Source organism: Cricetulus griseus, chromosome 6 (genome assembly GCF_003668045.3).
Source record: "Cricetulus griseus strain 17A/GY chromosome 6, alternate assembly CriGri-PICRH-1.0, whole genome shotgun sequence".
Taxonomy (NCBI): domain Eukaryota; kingdom Metazoa; phylum Chordata; class Mammalia; order Rodentia; family Cricetidae; genus Cricetulus; species Cricetulus griseus.
This window is the reverse complement of record NC_048599.1, coordinates 14,953,679-14,975,400: the sequence shown is the minus strand read 5'-3', so window position 1 is coordinate 14,975,400 and position 21,722 is coordinate 14,953,679. Positions and strand designations below refer to the sequence as shown.

The window sequence follows — 21,722 nt, the reverse complement described above, 5'->3', positions numbered from 1 at the left end:
AAATACTCGTTAATCAGTGCATGGGTGGGTGAAGCCATAGTGAGGATGAACTTGCCCAGGAAATGTTGAATGAAAGAAATTTTAGGATCCACCCTTAAGGATCTCTAGTTCATTTTTCACATTAAAAAGTCATTAGACGTCCCACCTGTCATATATCACCTGCAGGATTGGTGACTTTTAGCCTGAATCCCAAAACTCTTCAGGCTGAGTGACACTTGGATTATAGTTTCAGTTTTTTTCCTCGTGGAAGCCATTGTAAGTTACTGTTCCTAAGAATACTGAGAAATTTGTGGCATCTCCAAGGAAGCTAGAATGTCTTTCAGCTTTTCCCTGTCTCTCTAAACTTGTAGCATAGATACCTTCTGCCCCAAAGTCTCTGGGTTCAAGCTGAGATTATCTGTTAAGTTGGGCCAAGTTAACTCCTAGAATTTCTCTTAAGTTGCCTACGACTTTTCTGTATACAAATAACAATCTGTGTCCGTGCCCACCCTCCCTGAGCATAGCTCTACCTCTTTGATGGTCCCATCTTTCTCTTGAGCTTTGGCATCTGAACCCCCAGCTCTGACAGGACTTTTGGGAGCACCCTCTTCAGGGTGAATGGTGAAAAGCTGTACTTACTTGGTCACCATCAGCATTCCAATAAATCTTTTAGTTCTCTCCACACACAATACTAAGATTGTGGAGTTTGGAGCAGGAGCCTTCTTGGGGGAGGGATCTATAGCACTCTTGAGAAATAGAATTGTGAGTCTCTGGGAAATCGCCAGTTGAGCTAGTATGAGCCCCAGCTCTGTCTGGAAAAGACTGGGGTCAGTGGGACCACAAGACCACTTCCTGGTTGGGACAATGACCTCTCCTTCTGCCAAACCACAGGGGGCTGGCCAGCCTTCAGAGGCTTCATCTACAGCTGACTATTTCCTCAGACTACACAGTATCCTTGGAGACAGCATGCTGATTTAGCGCCAACTCCAAATTAAGGAGCCCAGCATTTAGTCTTCCAAGCCACAGTGTGGCTTCTTTCTGTTACCAGGCTAAGTAGACATCCTGATAGACTCTGAAGAGGGATTCTCCAGCCTCCTGAAAGAAGACTAAACTCATCTCTGCAGAAACTCGTGCTATGGAGGAAACAGAAGAGATCACAGGTTAGGAGAGTCACTAAAACGTCACCCTGCAACAGTCGCCAGGAGTGTGCAGAACCTTGCAAACAGCATGAGCATGTGAAGACAAGAGTACTGTGGTGTCCTGATTATTCATTTAAGTATAACTGAGTATACCTACAATGCGCTGGCATTGTAGAGACAACAAAAATTCCAAGGTGACCAAAGAGCTTCCTCAGGAACAGACATGGCCCAGATAATGGAAATGGAACGTAATGAAGGCTGCAGTACAACTGCACAGATGACTGTGGCCTGCTACAGGAGGTGGGTGGGCTGTGATGATGGGGACAATTTCAAGAGGAAACAGCATAAACTGAAATAGCCATGGCTGCTTCCTTTGTAAGAAATTATTTGGAGATTGTAATGTAGCCTCTTTCCTGGCTCCGCCACTCACTGTGAAATTATCTCAGTTTCCATACTGTAGTTTCCTTATCTATTAAATGAAGATTGTCCTCAACTGGTAGAGTTGTTTGAAGAGATGGCTATTAGTCCCCAGTGTGTAATGATAACAAGGACCCTGAAAGTAGGTAGGTTTTTTTTTAAACAATTCCTTCTATTTGTGTATGTGTATCCGTGGAGGCCAGAAGAGGGCACCAGATGCCCTAGAACTGGAGTAGTAGGCAGTTGTGTAGCAATCAGGGTAAGTGCTGGGAACAGAACTGTGTCTTCTGCATGAGGTACAAGTCCAAGTGCTTCCAGCCACTGAGTCATCTCTCCAACCCCCTGAAAGTAGGCTTTTGTGGATGAGGAAAAGTGACATACAGGTTGCTCATACTTAACACAGATCAGGACTCTGAACCTTTACCTGACATCAAATCTCTCTCTCACTACTGCAAGTCTAATGGGATCAGAAACACTAGATGTGGGGCAATGAGTCATCTTTTCAATAATTTTATTTTTTAATTCTGTGTGTGTGTGTCTATATAGATTTGTGCACATGAATTCAAGGGCCCCCAGAGGCTAGAGGCATTGTGGATGTGGGGAACCAAACTCAGGTATCTGGAAGAGCAGTAAGTGCTCTTAGCCAGTGAGCCATCTCTACAGACCCTAAAGTCATCGTTGAACAATTCATTTCTTGTTGGAGTCTATTTTGGTTGGCCTTCCTAAGACCAAGTTTGAGCTCTTCCTAGGAATACAGTTGTTATTTTACTCAAGAGCCTGCTGACAAAATCCTCCATGAATGTTTTTCCTGGAAGGCAAGTGGAAAAACATAAATAAGTTTAATATTGGAACAGCTACAGACCAATAATAAAGAAAAAAGGAGTACAAAAAGGTAACAGGTCTTTCATGAGAGAAGACGCATGAATGGATGACAAGAACATGAACAAGTGAGGTGCACAACACCATAGTGAGGAAATGCAAAGTAGTCCTACAGCAAGATCATCCAGAGAGCTGCATCCAAACCTAAAAACAACAAATGTTAGGAGGATATGGAGCAACCACAACTCCTGGTGTTTTTATTGTTGTTTGGGTTGTTTATTTATTTAATTTGTGTTTTTGTGACAGGGTTTCTCTGTGTAGCCCTGGCTGTCCTGGAACTCCACTCTGTTGACCAGGCTAGCCTCAAACTCAGAGATCATTTTTCTTTGCCTCTGCCTTCCAAGTGCTGGGATTAAAGACTTGTACCACCACTGCCCAGCTAACCTGCATATTTTTAATAGACAAATAAAATGACAGGTTTTGGAGAAATGTCTGTTTCTTACTATAAACATTAAGCATACATTTTCTCTTTGATTCAGCCATCCTGCCCCTAAATATTCTTCCAAGGGACATGATAAACCCAAATCTACAAAGCAACTTGTATAGACTATAATCAACCTTGTCCACTATAACCAAAACTGCCAAGAACTCCGATGCCCAACAACAGAATGAAGAAACTGGCTTATCCACACAATGTTAGCACCACATAGCAGTAAACAGAATGTCTTAGACACATGGGAACAAGAGGCCACACAGCACCGTGTCCGTGGAGATGAGAGGATGATGTAGAACCAACTCTCATGAAACTATGCTTTCAGTCCCCAAACCACAATGTGGTTTCAAAATCATTCCTTTCAGAAAAGAACAGACAAAAAGTTACACTATGGTGTCATTTACATTTAGTCCTAGAACAGATCAATCTGTTACAAGAACATTGGTTTGCTTCTAGAATGTGTTCTGGAGATAGACATTGACAAGGAAGAGTAATTAGCCACTTTCTGGGACTTTAGGTTGTTATGGTTAAGTTTTGGGGTTCCCTCCCGACACACACTGCTATGCTGGGTATGAACCCAAGGTCTCATGGATACTAGGCACTCTGCCACTGAGTTAGTTACGATCCCAGCCCCAGGTCTTAGGAACATTTTATATCTTGTTTAAAATTGGGGTTTCCAGTGGTATAGTAATCAAAACCCAGCTGATTTGACGAGAGAAACGTGAACCAAACTGGACTTTGAGAATGGAGTACATCCGTGTGTGAAATTTATTCTGTGGTGGCATCAAAGCTGAGACGAGTGGACTTGTGGGTGGGTGGGTAGCCATAATGTTAATGGTGGAATGAATTTACGTGATTGGAGAAACTTTTAACAGCTGCTCATTCTTTCAATTATGCCACACAGTTTAAATTACTTATAATAAAAGACCGCGGGGATGGAGTTGCTGGCTAGGTTTAGAGCCAAGTAAAGAGACTGGGCGTTTGCCGCTCACACCTGTAGTCCCAGCACTCGGTGCTGTGATTTTTCCAGTTCGTTCCCTCGACTACGAAATGGCCATTCTGCACATTGAGCACTTCCTAGCGGGGGGGACGCACCTCGAAGTGCGTGGGCCCTCAAGCCAGCCTCCCCTCCCCGCCGCAAGCCCACGCCCGTTCACGCTAGGTCGGCAATCTCCAGGGCGCGCGGACCGGTCGCGGTGTGCCTCCAGGAACCGCACTGCGGTTTCCGGACATCACCGGAAGTCCTTTCTCACTCGCTCTTCCTATTGGATGCCGGCTTCGGTGGGCGCGGGCGCTGCTGGGAGGCGGAAGCGGCCGCAGGCATGGCGGCGGCCGTGCCGCTCGCTGCGCTGCTGCCGCTGCTGCTCCTGGTGGGACCGGGCTGCTGGGGCCACGCGGAGCGCCCGCGCGACAGCCTGAGAGAGGAGCTCGTTATCACTCCGCTGCCCTCCGGGGACGTGGCCGCCACATTCCAGTTCCGTACGCGTTGGGATTCGGATCTGCAGCGGGAAGGAGGTGAGTTCATTCAGGACCTGAGGAGAATTTCTGTGACACCTCACCGAGTCGGTCAAGAGAGCAGTCTCTGGGGGCGGGACCTGGGTCGCCACTCACCCGCCCTGGTTTCTTCAGTGTCTCATTACAGGCTCTTCCCCAAAGCCCTGGGGCAGTTGATCTCCAAGTATTCTCTGCGGGAGCTGCACCTGTCGTTCACGCAGGGGTTTTGGAGGACCCGATACTGGGGGCCACCCTTCCTGCAGGCCCCATCGGGTGCAGAGCTCTGGGTCTGGTTCCAAGACACCGTCACAGAGTGAGTTCCCGCCTTGGGGACTGTTAGGGGTTCTTGGAGGGAGTGTGGCAGGGGGAGGCCTTGTCATCTTGCGTTGCCCTTGGGGTCAACCGCGCTAATAGGTGGCGATCCCACCAAGTTGATTTTGGAAATTAGGGTTGATATTACAGGGCTGGGGAGATGCCACGTCATAAATTGGTTTGCCACTCAAGCGTGAGGACCTGGGTTTGTCAGTTCCAGAACCCACTTAAAAAAGCAGATGCAGGCCTGTAATCCCAGAACTGAGGAGGTGGAGATAGGAGGAACAGGCCTGCTGGAGTCATTGACACACACACACACACACACACACACACACACACACACACACACACACACACACACACACACACGAGAGGGAATGAAGAAGACAAATCTTGTTCATCTCCGGTCCTTGCCACTGTGTGTATTGGTATGCATGCATGAACAGCACAAAGAAATTACATTACCATAGAGTAACATTCTTTGCTGAGTGAACATTCTATCCTGAATACTTTGAAGTCTGAGATACTACATTTATTTCTCTAAAGAGGCAAATCACAGGCAATTGATGCCTATTGTTGGCATGTAAAGCCACAAGTAATTGGCAAATTAGGTGTTTTTTAAAAGACAAATATTCATTTGTATTTAAAAACATATTAGCCATGCCTAACAAAACATTTGTGGGATAGCACAATGACTGAAGGAGTAAAAACACTGGTGAGGCACTAGAATGAGAAGGGTGTTTAAGGGTGTCTCATTCTCCCATGGACTTGGCAGTTAGCCATGACTGTGTGAAGGAGGCCACATAAGATTTGGAGTTACAAAGGTATAACCCCAGGACAGTAAGTATGTCTGTGTCTGTGTCTAGTGTGGATAAGTCTTGGAAGGAGCTCAGCAATGTTCTCTCGGGGATCTTCTGCGCATCCCTCAACTTCATCGACTCCACCAATACTGTCACTCCCACCGCCTCCTTCAAACCTCTGGGGCTGGCCAATGGTGAGATAGCCTTCCAGGTCTTTCTTGAACTTTCCACCCTAACATTTGCCCCTTTCCGTCGGTCTCCTCTCACTCCCACAGATGGCTAGATCCTAAATCCTGTGGGGTGCTTAGGTAGCTTCCTAAGGCTGCTATCTCTGCATTGCCTACTCTGACTGGAGGTGACACCACTTGGCATCGATAGTAGGGTAGTACAGGGAGAAGGTGGGGTCACCCACATCTTTGGAGTGTGGCTTCTGGCGCATAGGACCCAGGTATACTCTGGATAAACTTCTGTCTCCCTCAGACACCGATCACTACTTCCTGCGCTACGCAGTGCTGCCTCGGGAGGTTGTCTGCACCGAGAACCTCACCCCATGGAAGAAGCTCTTGCCTTGTAGTTCCAAGGTGAGTGTGGGTGGGTGGGTGGGTGGGTGGGAGCCCCACAAGACGAAGGGAGTTGGCAGATGTCCCTTTGCAGCCTGGCAGACAGGGTGTATTTAAGAGAATCTGTGCCCCATGTCAAGTGCTCCATGCAAGGTACTGACCAGCCCTGTATCTCTTCCTGTCTCCTCCAGGCAGGTCTCTCGGTGCTATTGAAGGCAGATCGCTTGTTCCACACCAGTTACCACTCACAAGCAGTGCATATCCGTCCTATCTGCAGAGTAAGCCATGGGGGATGGGGATAGGTGTCATCCAGAGGCTCTGAGAAACAGTACAGGTAAATCTGCCTGATTCTGGCTAAATAAGTAGTGAGAGGCAGAAGTGATCCTCATTATGTGGGGCATTGGCTGTGCAGCAGGGTAATTGAGTGGTTGCCTGGGAAGCACTCAATCAATCTTTATTGTGGAACACAAAGTCAGGAACAGCAGCCATGCGAGCACAGCCGCTGGCTCAGCCACTTGCCAGCTGGCATGACCTTGAAATCATTTCATTTCCTTGAACTTCATTCTCTCATCTGTCACATGAGAGTAATAGATTCTACTTTGGGGGTGGATGTAATGGTTCATCAAACTGAGGCACATAAAGCTGTTGACATGCAACCTGGCTCAGGGTCAAATGCTCCCTCCATAGGGAACAGCAGCAAGTCAGATAGGGATTATGTCCCAGTTAGTCCTTGGGGCTGTGTGGTTGGATGTGAGTAAAGTCCCTGACTGCTACCATCCGGCCCTTATGACAGAATGCTCAGTGCACCAGCGTCTCCTGGGAGCTGAGGCAGACCCTTTCAGTTGTATTTGATGCCTTCATCACGGGACAGGGGAAGAAAGGTGAGCTGCCTTGGGACCTCATCTCTCTCCACCCGTCACAGTCCTGCTCTGTCTGCATGGACCCAACCACCCCAGCCCTTGCTCAACCCTGTTCTTTCTTCTCAGACTGGTCCCTCTTCCGCATGTTCTCCCGGACGCTCACAGAGGCCTGCCCACTGGCATCGCAGAGCCTAGTTTACGTGGACATCACAGGCCACGGCCAGGTACCAAGGTGTTTAGCTGCGTATACCCTTCTTCCCCAACATCAGCCTGTCCCTCTGCTAGCTTCTGAGTGCCACCCTTGTGTTGCCAGGACAACGAAACACTGGAGGTGAGCCCTCCTCCCACCTCCACATACCAGGATGTCATTTTGGGCACCCGGAAGACCTATGCTGTCTATGACTTGTTTGACACAGCCATGATCAATAACTCCCGAAACCTCAACCTCCAGCTCAAATGGAAGAGACCTCCAGATAATGGTGAATTAATGGGGGGCGGGGGGTGTTCAGCAGACCGTCAGTATTTCATCAATTCCTTCAAATTCATAGGGGTTTAGACGAAGCTCTCTGAATTCACCTCTTCTCCACTTAATGACTGGGCAAGTTCCTACCTCCACTGAGCCTTAGCGTCTGTAACAAACAAGGACACTAATGCCTTGTGGATGGGATCTGATAATTACTGTAAAATACAGAATTCATTCATACATTCAGCTGGTCCAGTAGGTTTTTTTGTTTGTTTGTTTTTTGAGACAGGGTTTCTCTGTGGCTTTGGAGGCTGTTCTGGAACTAGCTCTTGTAGACCAGGCTGGTCTTGAACTCACAGTACCCTGCCTCCCGAGTACTGGGATTAAAGGTGTGCGTCACCACCACCACCCGGCTTGGTCCAATACTTTTGATTTTCAGCCATGCTCTAGACATAGAGTGGCAAATAATACCACCGTAAAAGAGTGGAGTCAGTTCATTATAGTTGTTCCCGAAGGAATGGGAGGAACACCCTGAGAGCGCTGGTGTGGGCAGGAAGGGGACACAGTGGTAGACTCATGAGCATGTGGTAATAGTTATCATCTTGTCCTTGTGATGGGCGCAAGCGGGATATTCCGGAGCCCACGCATCCCAGTTCTTATGGCGGAGCTTTTTCCCACCTGGTCTCTGGGCTGGGACTCTGAGTATGGCTCAGGGAGCTGGGGTGGGAAGTGATGCTTCTTCAGGAGCAATTCAGTGTCGACTCTTTTTTCTTGTAGCAGAGGCCCTACCAGTGCCCTTCCTGCACGCACAGCGGTACGTGAGTGGCTACGGGCTGCAGAAGGGAGAGCTGAGCACACTGCTGTACAACGCCCATCCCTACCGGGCCTTCCCCGTGCTGCTGCTGGATGCTGTGCCCTGGTACCTGCGGCTGTATGTGCACACGCTCACCATTACCTCCAAGGGCAAGGAGAACAAACCAAGTGAGGAGCTAAGTCCCAGCCAGCCCCCCCCCAGCTCACCTCCGCTCACTCTCTCTTTAGGTCCTCCAGACTCCCTTCTCAGTAGTTCCTGAAGTACACCCGAAGGCCTGTGAAAGCTGAAAAAGAGGGTTAGGAACAGTTTTAGAAAATATAGCAGAGGCTGGGCGGTGGTGGCGCATGCCTTTATCCCAGCACTTGGGAGGCAGAGGTAGGAGGACCTCTATGAGTTTGAGCTGGGGCTGTTACACCAAGAAACCCTGTCTTGAAAAACCAAGCAACAACAAAAACAAAACCCAGCAGAAAGCGTCACTGTGTTAGATTCAGAAGTAACTAACAAAGCAAAAGCAGTCCTTATGTACGTTTAGAACACATGCCGCTGGTGATCCTCAGCACAGTCCAAGGACAGAGCATCATCCCTCCTCTTCTTCTCCTCCCTGAGCCTATGCGCACCTCCTCAAGTTTCATGGCAGACATAGAGTCTAAGACAGAATGGGTTGGGCAAGGAGAAGCAGGTCGTGGAGGCTGAGAAGGTGGCAGAGGTGGGGTATATGGTTTCTTCACTTTCTTGGGAGAGTAAAGAGGTTGACCCCTTGCCAACTTGATACACAAACACATCACTGTTAAGCCAGAAACTTTCCTTTCTTGTTCTTCCCCAAAATCATATATTAATATCAATGTTCTGAATTTTAAAGATCCCATAGTCTTTAAAAATTCAAACATTTAAAAATTCCATCTCTTAGCTGGGCGGTGGTGGCGCACACCTTTAAACCCAGCACTCAGGAGGCAGAGGCAGGCGGATCTCTGTGAGTTCAAGACCAGCCTGGTCTACAAGAGCTAGTTCCAGGACAGCCTCCAAAGCCACAGAGAAACCCTGTCTTGAAAAAAAAACAAAAAACAAAACAAAAAAAAAAATCCATCTCTTTAAAGTAGCCAGTTTCTTTTAAATTTCAGAGTCTTAGCCAGACAATTAGAGTTTGAGGCCAGCCTGGTCTACACAGAGAAACCCTGTCTTTTTTTGGGGTGGGAGAAGGGAGTCAAAAGTCTTTCAAGGGTGGGCTCCAATAAAATACAAAATAAATTAAATACTTCTCACTTCAAGAAGGAAGAACCAGGGCACAGTCACAATCTGAACAAAGCAAAACCAACAATATAAATAACTCAATGTCCAATGTCTGGGATTCACTCATGATCTTCTGGGCTGCTCCAAAGGACTTGGGGCACTTCTCTGGCTCTGCCCTCTGCAGCTCATATAGCTTGACTTGTAGGCTTCAGCTGGCTCCACTCTACTGTTGCTGCTGCTCTTAGTGGTCATCGAGTGGTACTGGCTTCTCCAAATGCTGGGGTCTTCTGCTGACACTGGGCTGCACTTTCACCAATAGCCTCCCCTGGGCTCTCTTCAGGGACTCCAACCTGACACACAGTGCCAAGCCTCAGATGTTCTCCATGACACCTTCATACCTTCAAAACTAGCACTATCTAGATGATTCTTATATGACCAAATTTAGTTGCCCAGCACAAGGTACAACCTTGGCTGCCTCTGGAACACAGCTTCTGTGTGCTGACTCTAAGAAAACACTTCCCAGAAGACTTCACCTCAATGATGCTGGTCTCTTTTTAATCACTGCTGGTTCTTCAGCCCCAGATGAGCATCATTTATTGTTCCAGAAAAGCAAAAGTTTACTTTAGTGGTTCTTGTCTTTTGTTAATCACAGTGAATTCTGGTCTCTTGCCAATCATAGCCAATTCTCCAGCTGAGCAGACACCACAGCTTCTTCACACAGAAGGACTGAAAGAGTCTGCTTCCTTCTGAAACTTCACAAGCCAGGCTTCTGTCATCTGCACTGCTCTCAACATTCTTATCTTCCAGGCTCCCACAGAACATCCCACTGAGCTCTCAACACTTAATGACTTTTCTATCCCAAAGTCCTTCCGCATCCTCCCCAAAACAACATGGTCACATCCGTCACAGCAATACCCAACTCTTGGTACAAACATCTTTCCTACTTAGGGTTTCTGTTGCTGAGATGAAACACCATGACCAAAAGCAAGTTAGGAACGAAAGGGCTTATTTGGCCTACATCATAGAAACATCATTGAAGGAATTCAGGACATGAACTCAAACAGGGCATGAGCTGATGCAGAGGCTATGGAAGGGAGCTGCTTACTGACTTGCTCCTTGTGGCTTGCTCAGCCTGCTTCCTTATAGAACCACCAGCCCAGGGATGGCACCACCTACAATCAATGGGCTGGGCCATCCCCCATCAATCACTAATTAAGAAAATGCCCACTGGGCGGTGGTGGCGCACGCCTTTAATCCCAGCACCTGGGAGGCAGAGAGGCAGAGGCAGGCAGATCTCTGTGAGTTCGAGACCAGCCTGGTCTACAAGAGCTAGTTCCAGGACAGCCTCCAAAGCCACAGGGAGCTGTCTCAAAAAACCAAAAAAAAAAAAAAAAAAAGAAAGAAAAGAAAAGAAAATGCCCTACAGTTGGATCTTATGGAAGCACTTTTTCAATTGAGAGTCCCTCCTTTCAGGTAACTATAATTTGTGTCAAGTTGACATAAAACTAGCTAGCACAGTGGTAAAATTTAGAATTTGGTTGTCTTTGTTTTTTGGTTTTTGGTTTTTTGCCAGGAGGCTAAGACAGACCCATTGCTGAGTTTGAGGCCAGCATGGTCTACAGAGTGAGTTCCATGATAGCCAGGGCTACACAGAGAAACCCTGTCTTGAAACCTGTCCCCAAATAAATGAATTAAGTTAAAAAATTGTTATTTTTTAAGGAAGTGTTGACATTTCCTGATGCTTCCTACTGGGTGCCTGGCATCACCCAAGCACTTGTTTTTCTTTGGTGTGAAGGAGAAAGAGGCAAACACAAATCCCAGGGGGCAAACTGAAGAACTTTTAAATCATGTTTCCCATATTTTCAGACCTGTGGTTAATAGTTTTACTTGTTTCAGCACTGTTCAAAAATTGTATTTCAGACACCCTTCAGACATTACACGCAATGAATTTTGTGCCTTTTTTTTTTCTGCTAGGGTTTTGGGAATTGAATTTGAACTTAGGGCCTTGTACGTGCTAGACACGTGCTCTCTAACCACAAAAACCAAAACAAAGAGGGCTGGGATTGTTTTTTGGTTGTTGTTGTTGTTTGTTTTTTGAGATAGGGTCTTCCTACATAGCCTTGGCTGGCCTGCTAGGACCATTGGTGTTTGTTTGTTTGTTATGTTCAGCTTTCTTTTGACTTTTACACTTGGAAACAGGATCTTGTGAAGTTGCCCAAGCTGGTCTTGAGCTTTCATCTATCCACTTTCCTCAGTCTCCCAAGCAGCTAGGAACATAGGCCTAGCATGGACCTGTTCCAGGTTCAGCTGTGTTTTCTTTGACTCTGGAGAATTTTGAACACACCCAAGCATAATAGGTTCCCACTTGTGTATCCTTCCTTTAGTAGTCTCCAATTTCCTGTCTTTTTTATTGTTCTCTTCTCAGTTGCTTTGGTTGTTTTGTTTTTTGAATATTTTAAAACATCTTAAAGCATTGTATCAATTTGACTTTAAATATTTCAGAATATGTTAGCATATAACACATCAGGTGTCATGGTGGCATCTTCGTATGTTATCGCTCTTAGCGTCCCCAGGGCCCTAGCAATAGCTTTTTGTGTTTGGCTTGTCTGTACTTTTCATCTGTCCACTCCCCTCTAGCAGGTTCTTGTAGTTTACTTCTTGAGCATGTTCCTCTTTAATTTGTGGGCTTTATTTATTTTTTAGGGTACTTTTAGGTTTGCAGAACAGTGAAGTTCAGAGATTCTGTGTTCTTTCTCTGCAGTCAGCCCTGTTATCATTCTCATGCCGTATTTTGTGTGTGCTTCTCTCCATCCCCTGCATTACTGGGAATCAGCCCAGGGACTTGTATGTGCGAGGCAAGCGCTCTACAACTGAGCTCAGCCACCAATTAACCCCGCCCCCTTTTTGTTTTTGTTTTTCAAGACAGGGTTTCCCTGTGTTGTTTTGGCTGTCCTAGAACTAGCTCTATGACTAGGCTGGCCTCGAACTCACAGAGATCTGACTGCCTCTGCCTCACGAGTGCTGGGATTAAAGGCATGTGCCACCACGTCCCAGCATTTATTTTTTATTTATTTTTTTTTTTTATGTTGCTGCTGGTTGTAGAGGTGGCTAGAGAGATGGCTTAGCAGGTCAAGAGCACTCACTGCTCTTCTAAAAGAGAACCTAAATTTGTTTCCTAGCATCCACATCAGGCGGCTCAGAACCACCTCTAACTCCAGCTCCTGGGGGAGTCTGACGCCCTCTTTCTGGGGTACTGTACTCATGCACAAACCCACTCACAGACACACATACATTAACATAAAACAAAAATAAAATAGTAATTTAACAAAGAACTACTGAAAAACATGATTGTGCTGGAGATTGTACCCAGAGCCTCATGCTTGACAAGGGTTAACACCAATCTATAACAGTTCACAGCTCTTTGTTTTAATTTTATTTTTTAATTTGCTTACAAAGTAACAGGTTTTCTTACGGCTCTCTCATACATACTTTTTAGAAAAGTGCTATTTGCTAAAACTGGGTCGTCTGTTATATAATGTGTAAGGAATGTACAATTTCTGGGTTTGCCCTTGTGCTGCTGTTTAATGTGAACTGGTATTACATTTAGAAACTTGATTAGATTTATGTCCTATATTTTTGGCAAGAATTCCCAAATGGCTCTGTGGACTTCCTGTTGTATTACATCAGACAATAGTGACTTATTTAACTAATTATTCACTTATTTATCTATTTATTTATTTGTGGGAGGGGTATTTGCTCTGGGTTGCATGTGAAGAGGTCTGAGGGCAGCTTGCAGGAGTTGATTCTCTTCTTCACCATATGGGTTCCAGGGACTGAAACAAGCAGGGCTGTCAGGCTCAGCAGCAGGTGTCTTTACCCATGAGCCACCTGGCCGGCTGAGATGCCCCGGCTTTAGTGATAGGAGATTGATGGCCCGTGGCATCCACACAGCCTCTTCTGACTGCATCCTGGGATTGCTGCCTGGAAGCATGCTCTCCCTTTCTGGAGAACCGTTTCTTCCCTGGCTTGACTTCTTTTTGGTCCCAAGGCAGAGCAGCGGGGAGGTGTAGGTAGTCTGATTTTAGGAACAGAGTCTAGGTGGCTCTTGCCTCCGTCCAGGTTACATCCACTACCAACCTGCCCAGGACCGGCAGCAGCCCCACCTCCTGGAGATGCTGATTCAGCTGCCAGCCAACTCTGTCACCAAGGTCTCCATCCAGTTTGAGCGGGCCCTGCTCAAGTGGACTGAATACACACCAGACCCCAACCACGGCTTCTATGTCAGGTGGGCTCTACCCCGATAGACTGCCCCCCTTCTGCTCTTACCCTTTGGTGGGAGCAGCCAGTAAAGAACACAGCTGTCTGTCTGCTTCTCTGCAGCCCATCTGTCCTCAGCGCTCTGGTGCCCAGTGTGGTGGCAGCCAAACCAGTGGACTGGGAAGGGAGTCCTCTCTTCAACACCTTGTAAGTGTGACCACACCCTCCTGCTGTTAGGTCCTCAGCTGCCTACTGGGTGGCTTCCAAAGCCATGGGAAATTTAATCAGTGGTCTGTGAAATGTGTGAAGATTGTAACAAAGGCTTCCAAGGTGCTACTGCTAAAACAAGTAGGTGAGAATAGTAGCATGTACCAGTGACCTTAAAAGCAGTGGGACTGCTTACTGAAACTGCTTACCAAGTGGCAAGGACTTCAGAAAGCATCCTATATACAACCTGGCATGTCCCACTCTGCTCACAGCCCAAAGGGCATATTCTAGATTAGGGTGGTAGTAGTGGTGGTTTCGGTTTTAGTGGTAGTTTGTAGTAGATTAAGGCAGCAACGAGGCAGACCCTTCAGTGCTGGTGGCTTTCTTTTGACCAGGCATGCACGCATGCATGCATGTATGTATGTATGTATGTATGTATGTATGTATGTATGTATGTGTCTGCTAACACACACACCCATGCACTTTCCCATGAGGTGCTTATTTACAAGGAGGCAAGACCAGGACTCTGGAAGCTGCGACTGTGTAGCACAAGCTGCAGCTCAAGGTTGGGGAAGGCAGGGAGGGAGGGAGAAGCAGCCAGTCCCGTCTCACCACTCTTTCCCATCCCTAGGTTCCCAGTGTCTGATGGCTCCAGCTACTTTGTACGACTCTACACAGAGCCCTTGCTGGTAAACCTGCCTACACCTGACTTCAGCATGCCCTACAATGTAATCTGCCTTACATGCACTGTGGTGGCTGTGTGCTACGGCTCCTTCTACAACCTCCTCACCCGCACCTTCCACATTGAGGAGCCCAAATCGGGTGGCCTGGCCAAGAGATTGGCCAACCTCATCAGACGTGCCCGTGGTGTCCCTCCTCTCTAAGACGCCCCTTTAGCAGCTGCAGCTGCACACCTAACTACTCATTCTGTCCAAGGGGAGAAGGGTGGGACTTTTTCTACCACTCCTTCTGTCCCCAGAGTTAGCTTTTGAAGCAAACTCCCCCTAGGCCCGGCCAGAGCCTAGAGCTGTGGTGTCCAGTGTGGTAGCCACAAGCTAGGTAGAGTGCAGACATTCGTGTTTCCCTTTTGTAGCAGCCATGCTTGTGCCCAAAAGTGGCTTGTGCTGCTGTACACTGGACAGCCTAAAGAGCATTCCCATCATTGCAGGGCGCTCTCGTGGCCCGGGAAATGGGATGCAGAAGAGCCTGTGTTACTGTGTGGTGGTCGAATTCACTCTTGTAATAAAGTGGCTGCCTTCCCAGGTCATTGCTTTCTCCTTGAGGCCTGGGAAAAGTTCCCAGCTAAAGCCTGCTGATGAGTGCCGCTCTGCCCACTCCTGCCAGAAATTCCTCCTCCTCCTCTGTATTTTCCCACCCCTCTCAAAGTAACTCTCCAGCTCTGGTTTGGCTGGGAGGTTTTCTGTGAATATAATCTGTGATCATGAAAATGAATCCTATCAGCAAGGGCAGAGGCAGGAACGGCTAACCGCCGAGTCAGAATGGCTGCGGCTCACTGTGCAGCTGAAAAATGTTGGATGTTAAGGACCACTCCCTAGACCACCCAGGAGCTCTGACGTTAGGCCATTGGCTCCAAGCCTGCCCCTGCCCACCTCCCCTTGTTAGAGAAATCTGGGTGGGTTCCTATAGAACAGGTCCTTACACAGTGAGTCACCCTACCCCCCCTTCCTCCAGCACACTTAACTTGAGTTAACTTGTGCTCTCCACCCTAACCCCCATTTTTCTCCCAACGTGGCAGAAATGCACTGTTCACCGACCACACACCCCTTAACTGCCTGGTTCGCTTTCTTCCAAAGCTGAATGAGACATTGCTTCCTCTGGGAAGTCTATGACATGCCAGGAGCTGAGCTTCCAACCTGTAATTTCAGTGGTCCAGGCTGCAGTTAGGATTGTGAATTCAAGGCTCAATCAGGCTATGTAGACCCCATCTTCAAAAAAAAAAAAAAGAAAAGAAAAGAAAAGAAAAATGCAGAAAGAAACAAAGGCTGGGTATATTGACAATTACCTTTTATCTAAGCCCTAGGGAGGTAGTTCTTTTGAGTTCAAAACCAGCCTGGGCTGGTTAGGACAGCCAGGGCTACATAGTGAGACCCTGTCTCAAAAAAAAAAAAAAAAAAAAAAAAGAAAGAAAGAAAGAAGAAAAAGAAAGAAAATATAGGTAGTAGCTCTCAAAAACTAAAGGGTCTTGGCAGCCAAGTGATGTGGGATGATGGCCAAGTCAGAAGAGCATGAGGCAGCCCTGATTCATCTCAAGCAAGTCAGCTGGAGATGACCTCCACTTGCTGGCTGCATCTGCATGTCTTGTTCTTCTCTCCCAGGATGCATTTACCCAGCTGCCTTCATCTTCTTGCCTTCTCCATTTGGATGGCTAGAATCCCTGCAGCTGAACTTGTCATATTCCCTGTTCCACCCCAGATGTGTTCACCCACAGAGTCCCCCTGTATTTGTCAGCGGCATCTGCCCTTTTTCCATCTGTCCAGCCCTTGGAGTCATCTTTGATCTTCACCACATCTAGTATACACCTTCACAATAAATTCAGACTCTTGACGCCTTTGTGTGTGTGGTGTATATGGACTCTGGTTACCAACATCAAGTGTCGTCTTGTGCTTTTTATTTTAATTGTTTGCATGTGTGTGACGGTTGTGCCTGCATGTATGTGTGTGCATCACATACATACCGTGCCCACAGAGGCCAGAGGAGGGTGTCACATCCCCTGTGATGAGTTACAGATGATTGTGAGCCACCATGGGGGTGCTGGAAATGAAAGCCAGGTCCTCTCAAAGAACAGCCAGTGCTCCTAACCCCCTGAGCCATCCACCCACCACCCACCTTGTTTGGAATTGGCCAAATAGGCTAGGCTGGCTAGGAGCAAGCCTCAAGGAGATGAGCCTGTCACTGTCTCTGTCTCCCCGGCACTGAGATTACATATACATGTCACCGTCACCATGCCTGTTTTACATGTGTAGGGATTGAACCCTGGTCCTCAGGCTGACTCAGCAAACCCTATACCAGGGGAGCCATCTCCCAGCCTTCCAGACTTCTTTCTGCCTCACACTATCAAGTTTTCCAGGGCATGCTCCCGGTCACACCCTATTTCTAGCTCCTTCTTAAGCCCCAGGCTTGTTCCTTTCCTGGTTGTTTTCACTCCAGCTCTAGGGGCGTTCTAGTTCTCACTGTGACCAGTAATCTCTCTACCTGGATGGAGGCTGCATTCTGAAGGCTGGAGGAATGCCAGTGACCTCAGGTCACATGGAAAGCTCCCTGCTAAGCAAGTCAGGCTAACCTGTTGTCAGCTTCTGGGTCTTGGTGTGGTGTGGGGGGGGGGGGAAGCCTTGAGTGACTAGTTAACCCCATTCACACACCGAGGGGCTGGCTGGGCACCTCTAGCTCTTTCCCCAGATTCCACTGCCTTGTACCAGCGGGTTAGTCCTGTGTGTGTGTGAATGTGTATTAATGACAAGGACCAAGGACCAATACCGCAGGCTGGTGGAAAGTGGCAAAGCCTTCCTCTGGTCCAAGTGAGTGTTGAATGTTGATCCGTGTGTGTGTGTGTGTGTGTGTGTGTGTGTGTGTGTGTGTGTGTGTGTGTGTGTGAACTAGCAGCTGCAGCTCCCTCCTCCCAGGGGACTGCAACCTGAGACTTCTCCTATGCGCTCACCCCAATTGATTCTGTACATAATAAACAGGCCGAGGTTCTGGGTTGCTCTGTAGTTGGTGCTACTGCATGCCTTTTCACCCAACCCTAGTTTTTCTGTATGTGTGTCTGCCCTTTCTTCATTCCCTCGTTGCCCAGTTAAGTTTCCAGGACCAAACCAAGCTGCACATGGCACCCTGGCATTCCTGCTCCACCAACACTGGAACAACCATCTATCCCTGTGCTTGGGACAAGAGCACTTCCTTTAAGCTCACTAAGGTTTCTCCTGGTGTGGGCCTGACAGTCGCCTTCTCCAACAGAGCTGGCACAAGGCAGTGGAATCTGGGGAAAGAGCTAGAGGTGCCCAGCCAGCCCCTCGGTGTGTGAATGGGGTGGCTGGGAAGGTAAAGGAAAAGTGCTTGTAACCCTGAGACCTCTCAGGGAAAAGGTTAGGGAGTGAGAAGCCTGCAGAGATGAAGTAGCCGGTGGGGTAGAAGCCCTTCACAGCTTCCACCATGCCTCGTAACCAACTACCGTTCTGCTTATTAGACATCTGCATGTATTACATGCCCACCAGGACCCTTGCAGGATGCAAAGTGGGTACTTTGTGGATTATAGGAGTACAGGGAACTCTGTCTCTGCTATCCCAGCCTCCCCCCCCCACCAGCATTAAGACTACAAGGAGTATTAGAAAGAAAAAAGAAAAAAAAAAACCACTAGGGAATTCTGTGTTACACACTGTATATGCCTTAGAGGAAGTAAGCTGCCAGGCCAGGGTAGTCAACAAGTAATGACACATGCCTCTTACTGAGCATGCAGACACCAGGGCCTGGGCTAAGGACTTTACACGGAGCTTTGTCCTCATAACAATCCCGTTCCATATTGTGTTTGTTTACAGATAAACCTAAAGGCTTAAGGATCCCTAATCTGTGAGGGATGAGACAGGGAATTAGAATTCAGACAGACGGCCTGGTTAGTAACCTGTGCCCATGCAGTAACCCTATCAAGGGAAGAGTGATCCACTGTCCTTGGAAAGGAAGGTGACTGACTATGCTAATTGGTAGATGAGGACGTTTTGGGCTAGGAGGTCCATTTGGTGGGAAGGAGGCATGGAGAACAGGCCTGAGAGGCCGGCAGCTGGCAACAGGTGGCTTCTAGGTGCTCTTAGAAGCTTCACAGGGAGCGGTGCAGGCTCTGAGCTATGAGAGTCCGAAAGGGCCTTGCCCTGGCCCTGGACAAAGCTCTTTCCATCCACAACCGGCCAGAACAGGAGGTACAGAAGTCTGGGTTAAGGCCGAGCCCCTGCCTGGAGCAGGAAGGGCAGGAGAGGGAGGAAGGGCGGAACCACCTTGCTTAGATTATCTCATATTTTCCTGAGTCTCTGCTTGGGCCTGTGCTCTCGCCTCCCTGCTAGCCTGTTTTATTCTACATTCAAGAGAAGCCTTCCGGACCCTTTCCACTCCTCCAGCGGTCACTTCTTCAACCAGGTGTCTACAATCACCCATTGATATTCCTGTATTTCTTTTTTCTATCCATTTTTTTTTGGGGGGGCGCATTGTTTTGAGACAGGGTTTCTCTTTGTAGCTCTGTCCATCCTGGAACACTCTGGCCTCAAACTCAGATCTGCCTGTCTCTGCCTGAGTGCTGGGATTAAAGGTGTGAGCAGCTACCCCCATCCCTGCTCCCGCCAACCCTGGCTGTATCCAATCTTTTGTTCTGTTTTTTGTTTGTTTGTTTGTTTTGTTTTGTTTTGTTTTCAAGACAGGGTTTCTCTGTAGCTTTGGAGCCTGTCCCGGCACTTTCTCTGTAGACCAGGTTGGCCTCGAACTCACAGAGATCTGCCTGCCTCTGCCTCCTGAGTGCTGGGATTAAAGGCCTGTGCCACCAACGCCCCACCTTGTTGTTCTGTTTTTCAAGACAGGGTTTCTTTGTGTAACAGCTCTGGCTGGAACTCACTCATAGAGATTCACCTGCCTCTGCCTCTCAAATGCTGCGATTAAAGGTGTGTGCCACCACTGCATGGTCTCTATCCATTCTTCTCTGCAGTCAACAAATACTTTGTCTAGCATCGACTGTATGCTAAGCATTGTTCTAGACACTGGGGACCAGGTCATGAATGACAAGGGAACCTCCACACTCAAGTTCAACAAAGGAGGCAGATAATAAGCATGAGTGTTATGAAGAAGAATAAAGCAGACTTTGCATGAGAGGGCAGGTAAAAAAGGCCTCTGAGGGGATGACCAGCAAGTGGGGATACTCCTGTCCATTTGATTCAAGTGTTTCAGCCTGGCTAAAGCCACAGTCAAGATTCCGTTCACTTTGCCTTCCCACTTTAAGCCTAGGCCAGTGCAGGCTACTCAACATGTTCTTCGTGGTGTGATTTCACAGGATCCAGATTTGGTCTTTGGCAAACCAAAGAGGATACCAGGGCATCTGCAATGTGTAACATTGAAGCGTGTCCCCAGACACCAGTGTTATCCCCATGACACGAGAGTGTCATGGAAATGGCAGTGTGGCGTCTCCGTTTGTGGCTTCTGTTTGATCTTACATAGCTGTTTCTCTTACAGTAAGAACAGATGGCTATGCTAGGTGCAGGACCAGAAGGGGGTGCAGGACCAGAAGGGGGTGCAGGACCAGAAGGGGTGATTGGGGATAGGAGGACTCTCCATGCCAGGTCAGGACAAACCCTGCCTTTTGTCAGAGAATGTAACAATGGCACTTGTTCAACCTTAAAAAGGAAGGAAGCAGACACATGGATGAGCCTTAAGGACACTGTGCCAACTGTGGATGGGGAATGGAGTCCCACCCAGGAGCATGGAGACTCCCTGACCTTCAGCGGCTCCCTCTGCACACTCTCCTAGCACATGTTTCCTGCCAGGCAGGAAGAGCCTTCAGGGGCTTGGAATTGAACCACAGGTGGCAGAGAACAGTAGGCCAGGCTCAGGGGACAAACATGAAACTCTCCAGAGTGCAGTTCATCCTGCCTCCTAGGATACACTCCCTCATCCCATCCCGGCTAGGAGGGAAATTTGCTCCTTGATTTTCATCATCTTTCTGAGGGCACAGGACAGTGGCCTCGAACTCACAGAGATCCATCTGCTTCTGCCTCCTAAATCTGGGATTAAAGGCGAGCGCCACCACTGCCAGGCCTATTTGAGAGCTTTTCTAATACCTCCTCACCCACCTGGTGGAGAGCAAGTTGCTGCTGAATTCTGGGTTATCAGTGGCTCATAGTTCTGAGCCAGGATTAGGGGTTGGAACGCACACCTGCAGCTGAAGGAGAAGGGGCCCTGTTTTCCCCAGGCTTCTGGAAAGAATCTTGCTTGCCATTTACTAGACAAGCAAGGGAATATGAGTTGAGTCAGAAGAACGGGACTCCTTGTCTTGGAGGCGGGGTCTCTCCCTTTGGAGGAGCTTGTGGGGGCTGCTGAACAAATTTCATTCGCCAGCACTGCCGTCTCCAGAATCCCAGGCTTGGACGCTCTATTGTGGATGAGTCCAGGAGATCTTGAACTGCCAGGTGACTCCTTGGGGCCTCAGTTTTCCCATCTGCAGAGAGACTGGCATGGACAGCATGGTCCCCGAGGGAGACAGAACGCCTCCTCTCCTTCTGTTATTGTTGGCCGCCTTCTAGCTAGTTGTCTCAACATCCCAGGAGACACAGCAGCTCTTTGTCTTTGTTTTATTTATTTAATTTGGAAATAATATGTTGATTGTCTCAAAGGAATGGCCATCCTTATTTGAAAGGCTTCCACCATACTGACTGGTGTAAGCCGAAGCTCCGGCTGTGAGATGGCACAGATCCACTCCGTGATTTCCTCTCAGTGAGCTCATGTTCGGTATGGGTGTCTGCCCTGTCCTTTTCCTTATTCCAGCTGGTGTCACCGTGCTCTCTTTGATTTCCCTCTCCTGAACCTGAGACCTGTTGCTCTTATCCCAGCCCCACAGCAGTCTGAGGTTTGCTTCTGCTTGCTGCTCTATAGCCTGAAGGCACTTTGAGAACGGGTGTAAGTCTCGGTCGGCTTGGTGGGACTTAGGGGAGACACACCTCTGGAGGCACAGGGAGGGCGTTTTCAGAGAGGCCTAGTCGAAGCATGGTGACCTGCTGTAATGTCTGTCGTGGTGGGATCCTTGATGGAGTAGACAGGAGGGAGTAAGCTGAGCACTGCCACTGTCACTGTTTCCTGGCTGTAAATGTCATGTGATCAGCCACTTCACACTCCCATCAT

At 48.2% G+C, this 21,722-nt stretch overlaps 1 protein-coding gene and 1 long non-coding RNA gene across 3 annotated transcripts; one reads left to right on the top strand and one right to left on the bottom strand.

The window, feature by feature from the left end:
- Positions 1-2,029: 2,029 nt before the first annotated feature.
- LOC118239067 lies at positions 2,030-4,126 on the bottom strand. Its single transcript, XR_004770518.1, has 2 exons — positions 3,842-4,126; positions 2,030-2,343 (listed from the first exon to the last, which is right to left on the bottom strand). It is a non-coding gene; the product is annotated as an uncharacterized LOC118239067 (long non-coding RNA).
- Positions 4,127-4,147: 21 nt separating this feature from the next.
- Positions 4,148-16,406, top strand: Pigt (phosphatidylinositol glycan anchor biosynthesis class T). 2 transcript variants are annotated; one of them, XM_027423457.2, is made up of 12 exons: positions 4,148-4,362; positions 4,477-4,654; positions 5,520-5,647; positions 5,934-6,034; positions 6,205-6,291; positions 6,807-6,894; positions 7,000-7,097; positions 7,187-7,352; positions 8,117-8,317; positions 13,497-13,662; positions 13,758-13,841; positions 14,473-16,406. In XM_027423457.2, exons 1-12 carry the CDS (start codon positions 4,170-4,172, stop codon positions 14,723-14,725), a joined length of 1,743 nt encoding a protein of 580 aa, XP_027279258.1. In that variant the 5' UTR covers positions 4,148-4,169; the 3' UTR covers positions 14,726-16,406. The 2 variants fall into 2 exon arrangements, with proteins under 2 accessions (XP_027279258.1, XP_027279257.1); XM_027423456.2 differs by having other exon boundaries at positions 8,114-8,317.
- Positions 16,407-21,722: the final 5,316 nt, after the last annotated feature.